This window comes from Camelus dromedarius, chromosome 5 (genome assembly GCF_036321535.1).
Source record: "Camelus dromedarius isolate mCamDro1 chromosome 5, mCamDro1.pat, whole genome shotgun sequence".
NCBI lineage: Eukaryota > Metazoa > Chordata > Mammalia > Artiodactyla > Camelidae > Camelus > Camelus dromedarius.
In genome coordinates this window covers 54,448,996-54,467,301 of record NC_087440.1, presented here as the reverse complement: position 1 = coordinate 54,467,301, position 18,306 = coordinate 54,448,996, and the positions used below count along the sequence as shown (strand labels likewise).

General features: G+C 36.9%; 1 protein-coding gene across 1 annotated transcript; it reads left to right on the top strand.

Moving 5' to 3' along the window:
• Positions 1–2,514: 2,514 nt before the first annotated feature.
• On the top strand, positions 2,515–16,245 carry GMFB (glia maturation factor beta). The gene is made up of 7 exons (XM_010982943.3): positions 2,515–2,625; positions 6,932–7,028; positions 8,424–8,473; positions 9,164–9,213; positions 9,687–9,769; positions 10,789–10,862; positions 12,530–16,245. Exons 1-7 carry the CDS (start codon positions 2,623–2,625, stop codon positions 12,599–12,601), a joined length of 429 nt encoding a protein of 142 aa, XP_010981245.1. The 5' UTR covers positions 2,515–2,622; the 3' UTR covers positions 12,602–16,245.
• Positions 16,246–18,306: the final 2,061 nt, after the last annotated feature.

The following is an 18,306-nucleotide window of genomic DNA, read 5'->3' as shown; positions in this document are numbered from 1 at the left end:
CTGCTCCATCCGTCCAATGAAACACCCTTGTGATCATTTCCAAGGCAAAGTCCTAGTGATTATTTATAAGGCTGTACAGAATCCACCCCTCGAATCCCTCTATGACCTCACCTACAACTCACCCCAGCTCATTCACTCCAGTCATTTGACTATTGCTTTGCCCCCTGTAACAGCATGCATGCTTCTGCCTCAGGGCCTTTGCAGTGCTGTTTCCTGAGTGTGGGATGTTCCTCCAGATATCAACATGGCTAATCCCCACAGCTTCAAATCTTTGTTCAGATGTGGCCTTCCTAGTGAGCACAATGACAATTTTCCTATTTAAAATCAAAATTCCCTCATTCCCTGTACTCCCAGTCTCCCACTTCCTACCTTTACCCCTAGCGCTAATCACCTTCTAACATTCAATATTTACTAATCTACTATGCTCTTATCTTTTACTTCCTCCTCCCCATTAGAGTGTTAGTTCCAGGATGGTAAGGATTTTAGTCTGTTTTGGATCTTGGCACTCAGGACAGAGCCAATACAGAATGGTTCCTCAGTAACTATTTGTTGAATGCATAAGAATATGTAAATATTACAAACACTTTAGCAAGGCTGCTAATTACAGAGAATGGAGGACTTAGGAAAATTCAGGCCAGAAAAGTTAATTCTAATTCTGATCTTTCCGTGATTTTAAATTAGAATACTCCTTTCCTTTCGACCCTGATCTTGTCTTGATGTCAGATGTATCCCTGAGGTAAAACACATTTCAGGGACATCACCACAACTTAGTATTTATAGGTTCTTGAGTGTTTTATAGGGGCTAGCCAGGCAGAAAAGTGATGGAAGACATTCTGGAACTTCCCCCTCAGAATAACCTAAGCCAGAATGGCATTCCCAAACCTCATTTAAAATAGATGTAATTTTTTTTAGTTGAAAGAATAATCTATAGACTGAGTTCAAGTAAAATTTCTGCAGTCTATATTCACTTTACACCTCCCATCTAATAAAATAAATCACATTTTCATCAGTGTCTTCTTCTTGTCAGTACACTATTCTGCCCAAACTCTCTTGGGTCTAACATGAGACCAGCCTATTTCATAGCCAGTAATATTTGGGAAACATTAAAAGAACAAGATGAAAGGGGAAAACAACAAATTTATTATTTATCAGGTGAAATGTCATGTAGCTAAATGTTAATTTTCTCACCTTTTCCTCTGATTCTTTCCATAGCTGGAGAGAGGAGATGGGAAAAGTTGGTCATGGGGAGAATTTATATTAAAGTCTAATGTAATTGTTCATGGACCAGTAACAATCATTTTCTCTCCCATCATTTCTTACTTGGTAATACGTGTCAAACTTACCAGTTTCTTTGTCGTAGTAAAAAGTATCGTGGGGGCAGACCACTAAGACAGTGCAGTTGAAATTTGGAATTTCTTGCTAATCCTTCTGTTTTTCTAATTATGAGAAAATGTAGGTATTGAACAAATATGTTTATATATTTTGATTTAATGTTATTTATTAACATGCTAACAATTCATTAAATTTAACATTAAATATAAATTTAAAATTCTAATAATTCAGTCTAATACTAATGAAGAAGGATGGCAGTGAGATCATGTTCTGGAATTTTCTTTGCTTCTTTCACTCAGCAAATATGAACTGAGCATCTATTATGAACCTGGCACCATGCTAGCAGTTGGGGATAAGCTGTAAACTATGAGATCCTGTCCCAGGCAGCTTCTTTCATTGAAGGCACCTGTATGAAATCTGGGTTCAAATCTTACTTCTTCCAAACCACCTTCCCCATCACATTCAAAAGTAAACTTGCTCCAGTAAATCAGCGTCTCCTATAGAAATTTCTTAATGCACAATTAGGCAATGGCTCATGAGAACACTCATCTAGACATCAATCATCATTCAGTCGTACTTCAGCAAATACACACCATGGAGAAAAGAAATGTATTAACCAAGTCCTAAAAGGTGGTAGGAGTCAGGGGTAGGGTTCCGAAGAGTGTAAGAGGAAAGGCAGGTGTGCCTAGGTTTGAGGGAGAGGAAATTTAGAAGGTAGGCTGGCATCAACACACACATTTGCTATTGAAATGGTTGACTTAATCATGTCACCATGAAATTGCTCCCATAGCTTGAGGAAAGTTAAGAGGAAACAAGAATTTTTGCTTGAATTTTAAGAATGTATTTTGGGTTTGGCTTGAATTTTAAGAGTGTATTTTGGGTTTGGGTTTGTTTTTTTTTTTTTAATTCTTATTTTTATTAAACAATAGTTGACTTACAATGTTAGTTTCAGATGTACAGCAAAGCGATTTAGTTATACATATACATACAGACATGTATTTTTTCAGATTCTTTTCCATTACAAGAGAATGTGTATACTGGCAGGATCGCCCGCTCCCAGACAGGACATCCACCCCTAGAGAAGGCAGAACAGACGGGCGTTCGCGTTCCGGCTAATTTTGAGCCGCGCCGCCCGCCTTCCACCGCCTGCCGTCACGTGCCGGCCCGCCGCTGCCGCGTTGCTCGGTGGGGGCGGCTCTGCCAGGCGCCGGGCAGGAAGGGAGGCGACAGCTGTGCCATTCTTAAAGGGGCCCGAGGGAAGGCGAAAGGCTGCTGACGGCCGGAAGGAAAATGGTGAGTTGCCGCCGGGGAGGGCGGGGGCCGGAGGACTGGGTCAGCCCGCCTGGCTTTCCTGTTTGCCAGAGCGGGTCTCGGCGGGCAGCGCCCAGTGTAGGTCGGCGGCCGCTTCCGGCCCGGCTGCTGGTGGGTACCCACAGGCTGAGACTTGGCCTCCGCCCGCCGCCGCTGCCTTCTCGCATAAGGACAGCATCCTCCTGCCGGGCCCGGGGTCAGTCCGCCTAGCGGGCCCGGGGACTAGGGTGCGACCAGTAGGAGTGGGTTCCTGCTCACTGCGTACTTCTGGAAGGAGGGTTCCAGCTTCTACGCTGAAGGGTCGGCGGAACCAGGGGTCTGGCCCAGCGGAGGGCTCCCCTAAACGCAGGCTTCTCTGCCAGGGCCCGGGCCAGGCCTGAAGGGCCGGCAGGGGCCGAGCACCTTCCGCCTGGCCGCCTTTGCAAGGAGGGGGCTCCAATTCTGATTCTATTCTCTCGGCCTCGCTTTAGCTTCTTTCTCCTCTTTCCCCCAGCCTGCCTCTAAGGATGTCTTCTTATCCTTGCTTTCTTCGAGTTATAGGAACTGGAAACCTTTTGACCCAACGCTTTGGCTCTTGGCCTTAAAGTGACTGTCAAAAGCTTTAGTTTTGCATGGTCTGGGGGCTTTGACGTTCTCGTATGAGTTCGACCCCACGGTCAAAAAAAAAAAAAAAAATGGAGAATGAAATCAGTTGCCGAACGAGCATTTCCTGGATCTTAACCGCCGGGTTTTAAAATACGATCGTTTCTTTCATTAGAAACAGAATACAAAATTCCCACTGTTCTTTTCTCTGACCTCCCACTCATTTCTCAGCCCACCTCCATCGAATAGATCCTGCCGTGGTCCCTATATCCAAAGGACTCTCCAGTTCTCATCTCTTCTGACTTTTCAGCTGCATTGGGTGTTGACCACGCTCTCCGCTTGGGAACATTCTCTTCCCTCGTGCTTTCCCCTTGGCTTCTGGAATACAGAACTGGTGTTTCTCCTACTTCTCCTGTTGATCTGTGTTCCATGCAGTTTTCCTTCCGTGTATGTACATCACGAATAAGTCTTCAGCTCCATCTTAAAAATGCTTCGTTTTCAATTCTGTATTCCTTGTCCATCCTTTCTTGCCTACACTGATAGCTTCAATTACCCTCTACCTGTATGTAGATAACTTTCTAGTTTGTGTTGCACATCTTACTTCTGAGATCCAGCCCAGATCTCTATGTCTCATTGTTTAGTTAACATCTCCTGGGATGCTTTCCCCACTTGAGTGCCTCAAAGCCACTTCAGTTTGTCCAGAATAGAACTCATCTCTTTCCCCTCAAACGTGGCTTCCTCAGTGTTCCTTAACTTAGTGAGAGACAGCACCATTTAGTCTGTTACACAAGCAAGGAGCTTAGGAGTCATCTTTTTACTAATGCACTCCTCCCAGTATCCAGTCTGTCACCAGCTCTTCTGTAGTGGTTAAGAGCGTGGGCTAGAAGTCAGGCTGTCTGGGTTGAATCCTGGCTTCCCTAGTTGTGTAACTTTGGGGAAGACACTTAACCTCTCTAAGCCTTAGTTTCTTGCAAAATGGGGATAATATAATACCCATCTCATGGGATTGTTTTGAGCATGAAGGGAGGTCCATGTAAAGGACATAGCACAGTGTTTCTCTCATAGTCTTTAATACATGTTAACAATCGTTAGCAGTATTCACATACTTTTCTTTATTCTCATCAACCTGTCTAAGCTACTTTTCATCTCTCACCTGGACTAGTTAACTTGTCTTGCTGTATTCATCCTGGCTCTCTGCCTGGCTTTTCTGCATGCAAATCTGATTATTTTCCCTGTTACCACTCTGCTTAAAACACCTTAGTGGGTTCCTTTTGCTCATAGGATAGAGACTGAAAAACTTAATATGACCCTCTAGGCCCTATGTGCTCCAGTCCCTGCCATCCATCTTTTACACATGTTACAGCTCATTCTCTGTCACACTGGCCTTTCATTATCTTAGATGTGCTGTGCTTACTTTAATCCAAAGATCTTTGCATAGGCAGTTTTGGTCCTTTAGATGCCTTTTTTAGGCAAGCCTCCTGTGACCATGCTGTTGTTCACTAGTCTTGAGTTCTCATAGCATCATCTCTCCTTCCTAGCTCTTATTCTAGGTACAAAGGTGTACTTTTTTTTTAACCTGATGCTTTTGATATAGGTCTCTTCTTTACTAGAGTTAATAAGCTACTTGAGGGCAGGCCCATATTTTTAATCTGTTTATTTTATATAATTGTATCCCTCGCACTTAGCATGGTGCTGACACTCATTAAATGTTCATCGTGTAGGTAAACCAATAAATGAACACTTGAACTCAACTCTCCATTTAACTTTCTGTATTAACATTTACCATATAGTGTTGTTTTCAGGGCATTATACTCATTTTTAAATACCTCTGTTAACTGGAAGCAATTAGAATTGGCTGAGCTGTGATCCTTTTTCTTGTAGAAGGGAATTCTTGGCATTAGTATGGTATTGGGAGGGGTGAAAATGAAAAACAAAGCTATATAGATTAAATCACAGCATGTTTTTCACTTGGTTTATTATCTTTAGAGTGTCAGGATTGCACAAGCAGCTCTGGTTATCAGACCTGGAATATAAGACTCGTGACAAATTGCTGTTTACCTGCAGAAATCTGAAGTATTTATTAGTTTCTACTAATGGGTTCGATCTTTGGTTAAAGAGAGAATGGAAATTCTAGTTTTCTGATTTCTATGTCTTTCTTGAAAGATAGGAAAAAATAGACTAAGGTTGAATACTGCCTTCCAGAAGCTCTGTGTGACTTAGCATCTCTTTCTCTAAAGAGAACTAAGAGGTTGGATGTACATGACTCCTTCAGGAGCCTAATTTATGGGATAATATATATTGGTAGGATGTAATTCCTAATTGTATAACTAGCATATCCTGTGGCATATCACACCTTACATATTACCAGAGTTGCAAATTTATAGGACAATTTAAAATTGATAGCCATTTCCTGCTGTAACATATGCTCTTATTTACCCAACACAGGGTGAAAAAGCAGGCTTTTATTAATTTTAATTTTAACTTAAAATTGGAAGACTTAATTCTTTTGGGTTATAGTAGGACATGTGTATTTGGCATTGGTCTCAAAAATTTTAATTTTGAAGAAGAAAGGGGGAATCTATATATGAAGAGACCAAAGAACATGGACCTTGTTTGAAACCTGACTCAATCAGACTCACTGTTTTAAAAAAAAAAAGGAGGAAAATTTGAACTTTGAACTTTACTTGAATAATTGAGACTGGAATTATTGTTGGTTTTTTAGTTAAGATAATGTTATTGTCCTTATGTTTTTAGTGGAACACACTGTCATTTTAATAACATGTTAAAATATTTACAGTTAAAATGATCTCTGGCCTTTACTGTGTGACAATCCATGAGGGCAGTATTGAGGGTGTTGGATGAAATAAGATTAGCTGTGTGTTGATAATGGCTGAAGCTGAGTATTAAGTGGGTTTCACTATACTATTTCCTACTTTCATATGTGTTCAAAGTTACATATTAAAGAGAAAAAAAGATTTGTATCCCTGTGCTTGCAATCAGTAATACATTTTTACTGTTGAAAGAAGAGTGATATTGATCATTTCCTTGCTTAGTTTCTGGAGAAGAGCCTCTAATATTTTTTCATAATTAATAAAATATTCTTTGAGTTTTTATGTTTGTTTCATCTGGTTTTGCTTTCATAATTCTTAATAGCTCCTCTTTTTTGATCCTGTAGTCATTTAATTAAGATATAAAATGTAATTGATCCTTATTCTTATGTTTTATTTTTCATACTTTTGCTTATTTTATTTTTTTACGTAAGTTTTGAGACCCCAAAACGAACCAAGGTCTTATTAACTCTAAGTGCAGTAACGTGATTTTCCTGTTCTTCCTGCATAGTGCAAAAATATTATACTTTCTAATAGCAGTGTTCCTTGACTTTTCCCATATTCTTCCCTTCTCCCTCTGATGAAATTGCACATTATTACGTGTCTAGTTCTTTGAGATATTGAGTAGCCAAAGATAAAGTTAAATTATACCCTACATATAAGATGAACAAATATATATAATTGAATAATGTAGGTACAAAGATTGGTAGATTTAAAAGCCCTTTAAGTGTTCATGTGTTTCACATTAATACTTTTATATAATTATCTACATTTGTAGATGTCAGTATACCTTCTTCAAGCTATTAAGTTTTATAACTTTAACATGTAGATATACTGAAGTCATGGCATTTGATAACATGATTTTTTTACTTTTCTAGAGTGAGTCTTTGGTGGTTTGTGATGTTGCTGAAGATCTAGTAGAAAAGCTGAGAAAGTTTCGTTTTCGCAAAGAAACAAACAATGCTGCCATTATAAGTAAGCTAACAGTGATTGTCTTCGTTACATGGTCTTTGTTTTTATTCTATAGCTACATCAAATAACCTGAACCTTTAGAAAGTAATTTGCCTCCTCCTGTTTTAATCCCCTCCCCCCACTTTTATATCACTTTAAAAAGTAGGTAAAGCTACTATCGCAGAACAGAGGTAGAGTGTCCTATCTCCCCCCTCAGCTGTCTGCATAGCTCTGAAGAAGATGATCATCTTCTTGGTCACTTGGTCATTTGTAGTGATCCATCCAACTCCATCCTTTAACTTCTCAAGAGACTGAAAATAGCCTGGCTGTTCATCCTCAAACAGAAACCTTTGTCTACACCTAAAATGGTATAGTTTAGCATTGTGTTCAAAGTGATTTGGGTCTTAACTTCAATTCTAGGCTTGAACTCTAGTTTCATGGAGCGTACTTGTGTCACTGACTTTTGACAATGGAAAAAATGATTTGCATATTGCATCTTCTACTGTGAGCTGTATCTGATGTTACGCAGATTTCTTTTATATTCTTAGGTAATATTTAATATGTGGGTAGTGATTTAGAAAGATGAAGGATGAGGGGGTTAGAATGTAGAATTCTGTAGATTCATAACAGAGATGCATCTGGCAGATGGAAATTAGTGGGGTGGTGACAACTTGTCATGAATTCTGGTTCTTTTACAAATACTACAACATAGGCATACAGTTTTTAAAAATGAAACTATGTGTCAGTGTCATTTTGCCACAAAGGATAAAGCTATCTGAGATCATATTGTATTTCACAGGATTTACTATGAAATTAATGCAAAACCAAAAAAAGGCTAACTTTTCAGAGGAATGGAAGAGAATAGAGGCATAGGTTATCTAAACATATTTTGATTTGGCTTTGGATTATGTTACATATACTTGAATAGAGATACCACTGCTATTTGGTAATTTACTTTCTCAGAGTCATCATACTGCACCATGAAATCCCGACTCTGGAGAAGCTGGGAATCTGGCGGTTGTTCTATCCTGACCCTTGCTCTGCTTTTTTGATTGTAATTCTAACCATGTTCAATAAGCCAGTCTCAATCACAGTGACCTTTTCAGACCTTTTCTTATCATCCAGAAAGTTGCATTTGAGTTACAAAATTCTTTGTATACACAGTAATTGTAAAGAGTTGACATAAAATTCTAAATAAGCCAATTAGGTGCTGGGAATTGTGGGTAAAGCTTTTAAATGCTGACTCCTTGAAAAGCAAAGCTAGCTAATACATCATAAACTAAAACTGCAAATGAGTTTTATGCTTGTGTTTCTTCATGTTTTAATTTTGGATGCCAAAAAAAGGGCTAGGACTCTGTGCATTGGGTAATCAAGGTCACGTTAGAATCACAGTTTACTCATACTGTATTTTTATTTTAGTGAAAATTGATAAGGATAAACGCCTGGTGGTGCTGGATGAAGAGCTTGAGGTTGGTTTGATCAGCTAAATACAGCTTTATAGTTAAGCAATTACGATTGCCCAAAAGATGCTTGTACTAGTTACATGTACTTCTGAAATGAGTTCTAAACCTTTAAATACATGCTCGTTATTCATGAAAAGCATGTGCTAATTGTTGTGCATTATCTTGCTAATTTAATCACCTTCCATAAAGCATTAATGAAATCCAGTGTAATAAGTGGTAGAAACTTACTTTGTCTGGTTAAAAACTGAATCAGCTTTATAACTTGCTTCTAAATTGCTTGGCCAGTACTTAAAAACTAAAACTGTGTAACCTAGATATTTAGTTTGTCAAGTTAAGTAACTAATTTAGAGGGAAAAGAAATTAACCTTTTTTCCCTAAATCAGATATTGTTGTTGCTCTGAGGGATTGACATATATCACTCAGTATTTCCTGACAGTTGGAACATGTGCATAGATTACTCTACCCCTCAGCTCCATGTTTAGTTAATAAATGGAACTAAACTGAGTGGGCTGGAGTGGGCTTTCACTGGACTGAGGGTTTAATAACCTCAGCTTATGTACAATTTAGTAAAATAAAATTTTATGTTGTGATATAAGGTTATGAATTTATACCTATTAGTAGAATGGGTGCTTGGTATATCTCTTAAGAACTTACGGGTAAGAAATGTTTGTAAGTTGTTTTTCTTTGTGGTGCCAGGGCATTTCACCAGATGAACTTAAAGATGAACTACCTGAACGCCAACCTCGATATCCTTTTCTTAGTGCTTTAAAAAGATCCGTTTTCTTTAGTGGTCACAGTTTTATTTATGAAGTACATTTGTTCAACTTTTGAAAGACATATATTTTATAATACTTTCTTCTACACCACGATCATGACCAAATTAAAATGTTTTCGCATATTGGAAAAAAGTCAGAAAGCTGATGTATATTTTTTTAAATTTCTTTTATGTGTTTATAGTAAAAATTGAGAAAGAGAAGAAATTCATACTTTTTAAATAAATTTATTTGTGATAGAGTATATGATTTTATAACTTGTCTTTGGGGCCCATTTATAATTTTGTGGAAATAAAATGAATAATGAAGGTGTGGCCTAAATGGATAGGACAGGAATTTACCACTCACTAGCTCCCTAGGTGTATATTTTCTTTCAGACCTTTGTTGGTAAGTGCTTGGCTCATATAGAACAGTAGTTTTATTAGTTTCTTTAACTTGAGAAAAACCTTCATTGTCTATAGTTATAAATATCAACATGATGATGGAAGAGTTTCATACCCCCTGTGCTTTATTTTCTCCAGTCCTGTTGGTAAGTGAATCTCTTTAAATAGTTCGTATTTGGTTCTAATCAAATTAAGCCATTTTTATACTAGACAACTTTTATGCTCGTTTTAAGGATGAAAATATTTATGTTGAATAACCTAAATTGCAGTGTGTGTGCACGCACATGCGCATGTGAATGCATCACTAAAAATAAGTTACTATGAAGTATTATCTCCTAGAACTTTCTTTTCTTAGGATGAATTCCTAGAAATGGAATTGTTAGGTCAAATTATACACACATTTTAAGGAATTTGAAATGACATTTAAAATGTCAAAAGTACATTTTCTTCTGTATTTTAATTTTGTTTATAAGTATGTGAACTTTGTGTAAGATTATGATATATATTTGTGTTTATCTTTAAATAATAGTTACCAATTATATGCTTATAATCTTGAGAATAGTCCCAGAGTAGCTTACATTGGATATTAAAATGGCCTATTGGTATTTGAGCTATCCATATCACCAGAACTCCACTGCCACCACTGTTCTAGCCCACAATAAAGTTTCTACTCACTGAACTTCTTCCTAAACTTTATTATTTGTATCATTTACATAGCACTTAAAATATACTGCAGTCTGTTTTTTAATTATGTAAGCAGACTAACTTTTTGAGAGCAAGTCTCCCCATCCCACTGACACCCACCAACATCCCAAAACCTTTATACATTAGGCATCTGTAAAATTGATCTTGATACTTAACATCAAAATTAAGATAGTGCTGAAAAGTTTTAAAGTATTTGCAAGGCTCTAGAAGTCAAGATACATAGAGATCTAGCCACATGTATTTTTGTTGACCTAAAGCCTTGTTCATTGGTTATTTAGCTATGTCTCTTTTTCAGACAATATGCAGTATGAGTCTCAAAATACAGCTCTTACACATTTAGACAAGTTTTTATAAACTCGTTAGCGTACGAAATCCTAAATGTGTCATTTTTTTAAAGTGAAAATGAAAACCCATCACTTTTTCAAAATCTAAGTCTCATTTCTATTTTAATCTCTTCTAGGATGTAAGCCTGAACAACAGATGATGTATGCTGGAAGTAAGAATAAGTTAGTCCAAACAGCTGAACTAACCAAGGTGGTATTTATATTTGACTTGCTTGTTGAGACAATATTTTCCCTTTGTAAATAGAGCAATACCTAAATAATCTGAAGAGTTAAGTATTTCTTCGTGCAGGTGAGCGTTATTTAGAACAGAGGAGTAAATTAGAGCTTTTTATTAGTTGGAAATAGAATGGTAGATGTCTTTAACCAAAAGTGTGTTTTTTGAATGGAAATTATAAATTGATTAGAAGAAATCACATTCAAAATGTAGGCAGCTTTAGAGAAGCCAGTGTAACTATTCAACCTATTGAGAATTTTTCATCTTCCATAATGTAATTTCTAATAGGTAAAAGTCAGCATTGACTTCTCGGAGCCTTTTATCATAGACTAAATGAACCAAATTCTGTGCTGGGATTCCATATTATACAATTAACTGTAGTGTTTCCAGATCTAAAATTAAATTTAAAAAATTTTTTAATTTATTTATTTTTAAAATTTTGTTGGGGGAGGTAATTAGATTTATTTGTTTTTTTAATGGAGGTACTGGTATAAAATTAAATTGTTAAGAGTACTTATTAATATTAGCTTTGTTAAGTTAGAACATTGTGTTTCATGTGAGACACAAGCTTTAACATTTACCATGTCCCCATTGTATTACGGCATTTTTGAAGGTTAAAGGTAAGAGGGGTACTTGCTCTCAAACTTTATTTAGGTTCCATATATTAATTAGAGTCGAAAAAGTAGATACATTTAAAGTTTTGAAATAGAATATTATATCACTGAAGTAATATTTCCTTTCAGGTTTTATTTTAAGGACAGCATCAGTATTTTCCCTTTGGGTGCTTAATCGTCAACTGAGGGGATGTTTTTAAGTGCCCTCTGCTTTCTCCCTTTAGCCCATATGGTTGTTATTGATACCAACTTATAGATACCGCTTTTCCTTATTTGTACCATAGGAATACTCTGCAGTTGCTTTAAGTAGGTTGGATGGTTAGGAAGGAGCTCTGTTAACAGCCTTATGTCTGTTCTAATTCCAGGCATGCCCTAAAGTACTGAAATTAAGGCATTACAATTTACAAGTTACTTTTACAAATAATCTGATTGAATCCATACCACAACCCTGTGAGGTTGATGGTGAAGTTCCTGTTCTGTAGCTGGGAAAACTGAGATTTGAGGATGAATGACTTACCTACGGTTGCTTATTAGTACATGTCAGAGCTACGATTCAAATTCACATCTGCCTGAAATCCCACTCTTTCTGCTGTATTACATTGTCTCTTTGTAGCCATTATACTTTCTGGGCCTGTGTGTGTTCCGATTCTGGCTTGAGGTTTGTGACCATGGACCTCTAATCCAGCCGTATCTGAACAGCTGGTATTTCCTCCACCCGTGGAGGCTTGGCACATGTTCTTCCAACTCCTCACTAGTTCGACTGATTTTAGTTGTGTATACGTGGGTGTCTCTTTTAGTGGGTAACATCTATAGAACTCCTCTTTGAGAATATTTGAAGATTTGTGCTTGTAAGAGAGTTTTGATTTTATGCCATCTTGATTGCTAAACTTTGATAACTGAGGCCTTAGCATTTAAAAAACAGTGAAGTTATATCTACTTTACACAGATTAAGTCATTACCAACGTGAAAGAAAGGAGAATTTGGTGTTTAATATTCAAATATACAACGTATTTGATTTTTTTCCTTAAGGTATTTGAAATAAGAAATACCGAAGACCTAACTGAAGAATGGTTACGTGAGAAACTTGGATTTTTCCACTAATGTGAACTTCTGTGTTTCTAAAGTATTTATGTATTAACCTGACCATACTGGAACCAGACATAAATACTTATTTATGCCTAAAAATGCACTGTTACTTACAGTTTGTTTCCTGCAGTAAAGAAAAATTCTTCATTTGTTCAGTTTGAACAAAGGGGAAATCATCTTCATAGTAATGAACCTTCGTAAAGTGTTTCCTTATATTTGTAATTGTTAGGTGGACTACTTCTCTCCAGGGACTTTTTGCACTCTTGTGACTAATTTCTATAACTTATGGTTCAGAATTTGTTACTATTTACAGACACCATTGGAAAGTGGGTATTAGATTGTGATAGACAACAGTTGCCTCCTTTTGACAAATACTGGATATTAGCAGTTTATATATGAAAATAGCGTATTATCACTTGTCAAATCTTTGAAATCACTTTGAGATAAAAGACTTGAGTGACCCAATTTTGAGCTATGAATAATAATTTACCGTAGTATAACCTGCATTACAAGTACTTTTTCATCAATTCCATGCCGCCTTTAGTTTTCTATATCTTTTTAATCATGTCCAGAAACTTTTCATCAATCACTCATTCTTAAGGTCTGGAAGTTAGATTTTATAATAAAGTTACGACTCTTAGGTTTTCTTCTTATGGAAATAGCATTTTAGTCTTAGAAACTGATGGATTGTAACTAACCAAGGGCTTCATTCCTAGTTGTATCATTTCTAGATAGTATTGAATCTAGATTAAAAACCCTTTATTTATAAAGCACCTCTTAATGTTGTCCTGTGAATACTAGTTATTTTACATGTGTTAATACTGTGCCTTTGATTTGTTAGCTTTAAAGTTAGTTTAAGACTTTTACACTGCCAGTATTCCAGATTTGGTGAAGTTAATACTTTTGTAAAGGGTCCAAGTAAAACAATTTTCTAATAAGTGTATCTGAAATTTGTAATAAAATCAATTTCCTATTTTAAAAATTCCAACTATCTACTTGAATTGGTGAATATATGGTAGTTGAGAGTTATAATTTGGGGTATATTTGTAATTCGTTTTGTGCCATAGGAAAAAATTACTTATCTTAAAACCTTGGGCATAGTTAACATTAACGCATCAATAGGAATCGCATCTTATATCCTAAATGTCAGAAGATATTCTAAATTGGACACATGTCTTGTTAGATAATGGCATCCTTGGCATTTTTAAAGCAAGGGTTCTAATATGTAGTGTACTCTAAAAACATATAAATAACTGTTTAACATTATTTTGACATGAATTTGACGAAAGGTCTTGAGACTCTAGGCTAACCAGATTTGGTGAGTGGATTCTTATATTAAGAATATCTTAATCATTTCAAAACTAGCAAAGACTTTTTTTATATTGACATATTTCCCATTCATAGATGGTTTGCATTTTTTTTTTTTTTTAGTTTTCTGTGCCAACTTTAATGAAGAGGTAAAGATAGTTGGAATTTTCACAATATTGAATCTTCTGTTTCTAACACTGTTTGGCTTCACTAATCTAAAAAAGAGGAAGCAATAGGAAGTTAGTTAGAGATGAGGAAGTGCTTGAATTGGTATTTGTTTTGATTAATGAACTGGAAGCGTTCTTTATTCCAGTTTCCAGAGAGAGCGCTTCACCCAGGAAGTTTAAGGATTCTTTAAACAGCTGTTTTGATGTTGGAGAATAATGCTTATAATTCTGCAGAAATGCTAATGTAATTCAAGCAAATGGAGACTTTATAATGTTTTTGAATGAAGGAAATGAGATTTTGTTTCACCTGGTTCACAGCAATATGAGAAAGTAACTAGTGCTGCAAGAATGTATTTTTTAGTGAGGTTCCTTATTTTTGTCTTGCATGTTTTAGGGTTTTTTTTTTTTTATCGGAAAGTCCATAATGTCGGATAATGTTGACCTCTACACATGGAACTCTTATTTCCCCTGTTCTCTCATGGGGGCAAAGAGCTGTGATAAACCGTGCTTTTTTGAGCTTCTCTGACTCTTTATTAATACCATGTATTTTTGCAAGACAATAGATGAGGTTAGGGAATCAGTAGAACATTTTTTCACTTCCTCTGTCCTGTAAGGAGTTATAGATCCCTTGCCCTAGAATATTCTCGACTTTTATATAAATCTCCCTTTCCTCTAACCAAATTTTGCATTGTTCTTTTAAAGTATATTTCCTATTTGGTCTGTTTTTCTACCTTCTCTCAAGTAGTCACTCCAGGTTTCATTCCGGTTTTTACATTCCGCTTCTGGTACAGCCATTCCCATTCAGCCTTAAACCTTAATCTTTCCTTTTTGGCAGCAGCTTTTTTCCTGGGAACCTCCTTCATGGTCTTGTAAGTCAGCATTAGTTTTGAAATTGTTGGCCTTGCGTAAGTTCTGCATAGCATCTAATGTTGTCAGAATAAAACCAATTAGTAATCACAGCATGTTTTTAGTATGGTTTTTGTGGCAGCATAAATGACATATGAAGAAAACTGTTCTCAGGTTACTATGCTGAAATTCCAAAATGTCAGGAGTTTTCAATAGTATTCACTTTGTTCTGGTATTGAAGTAATTATGTTAGGAAAAAAGTTGTTTGACTGTTTTTGTTTAATTGACTTCTAAAATAAATGTGCAAATTGTCTATAACTAAAAAGTTTACTAAATGCCTAATGCAGTTAAACACTTGTTAAAGAGGGTGTTGCTAAATTTTTTTTGTCATTACTAAATGATCTTTGTAGCAGAATGTCTCTCAGCACTTTTCTCTCTCCTTTTGTCTCCTATTTTCAGGAGTCAAATGTAGCCATAAACTGTATCCTGGTCTGACACTTTAACTAAACATTGGCCAGTTAAAGGAGTTTATTGCCAAATTGAATTTGGCTTTCTTTGTTTCCCAGCCATATAGATAGTAAGGAAGGTACTTAAACATATGTATGGATTGCGTTAAAACACTAGCAATGTCATTAATCCATAATGTGGACTAGTGATGAAAAGATATTTTCATAAGAGTTTAAATGCTGATATTTGGTGGAAGTAGAGAGTAACTCGTAATCTATCAATTCAAATATTCTTAGTACGGTTGCTTTCCCTGTTTGTTCAATAGACTGATAATACTGGAATCTACAGGATTTGAGCCTTTACAGCTAATGTGAAGAAGTATCTCAAGCATTTCTGGACAAATCTTATTTTGTATTTCTGGAAGAATGTAAATCTTTTAGGCCACTTAATACCAATGGTCCCAAGTTGAATATTCTTGAGAAATTCTTGTTTCCTGTTATGCCACTTGACATTTCAAATCAGTGATCATGTTCCTGTAATAGTTAAAAAACTACTTTGAGGTTGTGATAGAAACTGTGTTTTCTTGCTTTTTGGAGTATAGTTCATATACATGTAATTACTTGAATATTGTTTGAGATCACTAACATGCCAGGGTAGTTCCCACTGCTTTAGATGGTCCAATGTAATCTCGTTCAGGAGGCTTGAAACATTAATGGTTTAGTTAGTCTTGTGAATTTTAACAGTTCCCTGTCATCGTTTAACAGAATCAACGGCTGGTGCAACTTCTGAAGCTGCGGTTTCAGTCTGCGAGTTCATATTGCATGTTTATTTTGGGCAGTCTTCTGTTAAGCATGGTGCTTGTACTGGTTTAAATAAAATGTTAACATGAAAGGACTTCTAGCTTTTCATTTTTTACTCACCTCCTCTCCCTTTTGGGGTTACTGTTTGCCTGACTCAATTGTGGCATTTGTGGGAACCACACAGATTCAGTTGTTCTCTTTATCTGGAAAAACTGACAGGTAAGATAAGCAAATCACTTGGCAAAAGTAGGATGGAGGGAGGGAAAATAAAATGAGATTATGAAAATTTCTAAAACTTGGGCTGATGCTAAAATGATTTGTTGCTAGGGGCAGAAGGCATAATTTCAAATAATGAACCCTGGCTTTCAAAGGGAAAACTGTAAGTTAGAGGGGATTTGTACTTCCTTAGAGATCAGATTAAACTGAAAGATCTTTAATTGAATATAGTTTATCACCTTATTAAATGTCCATTGAAGACCCATCCTGCCATTATGGGAGACTATTGTCTGTGGTTTGTGTGTCATGGTATCTGTTGAATGAATACAGATAACTGATACGTAGTGTTTAGATTTTACCATATACTAATTGTGATTGATGATGTGGTAGAATCAATTTGTTTACAGTTGTGAAAGGAGCTGTTTATACCTTCCTGTATCCAAGAATCTCACAAGGACAATTGGCCAGGCTAGAGCATTTAGCTACCCAAACAGCCAGCTCCTAAATTTTTTAACCTACATTGTCTTTTTGTCCTTTTCACTTCTCAGCAACAAAAAAGTGGTGTGTGTGGGTGTGTGTGTGTGTGTGTGTGTGTGTGTGTGTGTGTGTGTGTGTTGCCCTGGGATTTAGGCCCCTTGCTGAAGGAGTAAGCCTTTAATCAGCCATGATTTGTTCCACACGCCTGTACCTTTTTGTCCTCAGCACCCTCCCCATCCTCAGTACACACAGAGTGTCTCACCTTGGTTGATCCCAAGGGCCACCAGCCTCTAAGATGTTGCCTAACTGGTACCAAACACTGAGCTGGGCCAATCGCTTTCCCAGTATCAGGTACTGAACTGTAAAGTACTTCATAAAGAGGTGCTTTATAGCCCAATTCCTCATAATTGGAAAGATGATCTCATTCTCTTGAATAAGGCAGTTAGCAGTGGGATCTGAACTTGGAAAAATGCTATTGGAGGGAGAAGAGGCCATGTGCAACCTACAGAGCAGAGGAAAAGAAGATTCCAGCTGAGGAAGTAGAGAAAGAAGCAGGTGCACAGCAAGCAGCTGGATCACATGAAAGATGGAGCCCCGAGTTGAAGGGCTATGCTCCTGCCTCCTGGGTGCCTAGAGCCCCTTTGATCCAGGACTGTTCTTCACAGTTCCCTCTTTCTGAGGCCTGGTTGGTTGGTTAACTTTTTCTGGGTTTCTCTTCATATCTTACTAGAAACCTTCCATTACTTAATATAGACATGTTTGTTCACTTGTGTATAAAAATACCCAACTCTAGTGCCATTTCTGGTTTCACCTGCCCCTATTCCCTACATTTACACTAATTCCAGCCCAACTTTGATACAAACATGCACTGAGCTTCGTCCCCCACCAACAGAAACACCTCTTCCCCATGCTACTGCTGCTGCCTGCCAAAGTCAATGATCTTTGAAAATCATCTCAAATGTCATTTAAACCATGATATCTGTTGTTTGTTGAACTAAATATAATACCTCCGTTAAACACACAGAGCTTTTATGAAACAACTATTACCATTAGAGGGAAAAATTAGAAGATACTAATAAGCAAAAGGAAGAAAAGGTCTACCACTCCAAGAAATCCATGACATTTTTGGTTAACTCTTTCTCTGTCTCTGGAGGAATTTTCTGGCCCCATTACTTTCCTGGTCACTCTTAAGAATTATGGAATTACGCTCAATTTTCCAGGTAATAAAAATGCCAAACTAGTCTAATGTCAAAACTTCATCATCTTATGTTCTTTAAAGCTCCCTCCCTCCCCTCTCCCTTCTAACACTCCACCTCCTTCAAGATTGTTTCAGGCTGGGAAACCCACCATGGGGCCTGGGGTGTGGCCTGTCCCTCAATATTGCCCTGCTTTGCTCCTCCATTCACTAGTTGTCCCTGGGTCCTCAGGGATTGGAGAAGAGGGGCAACGTATGGGAGCA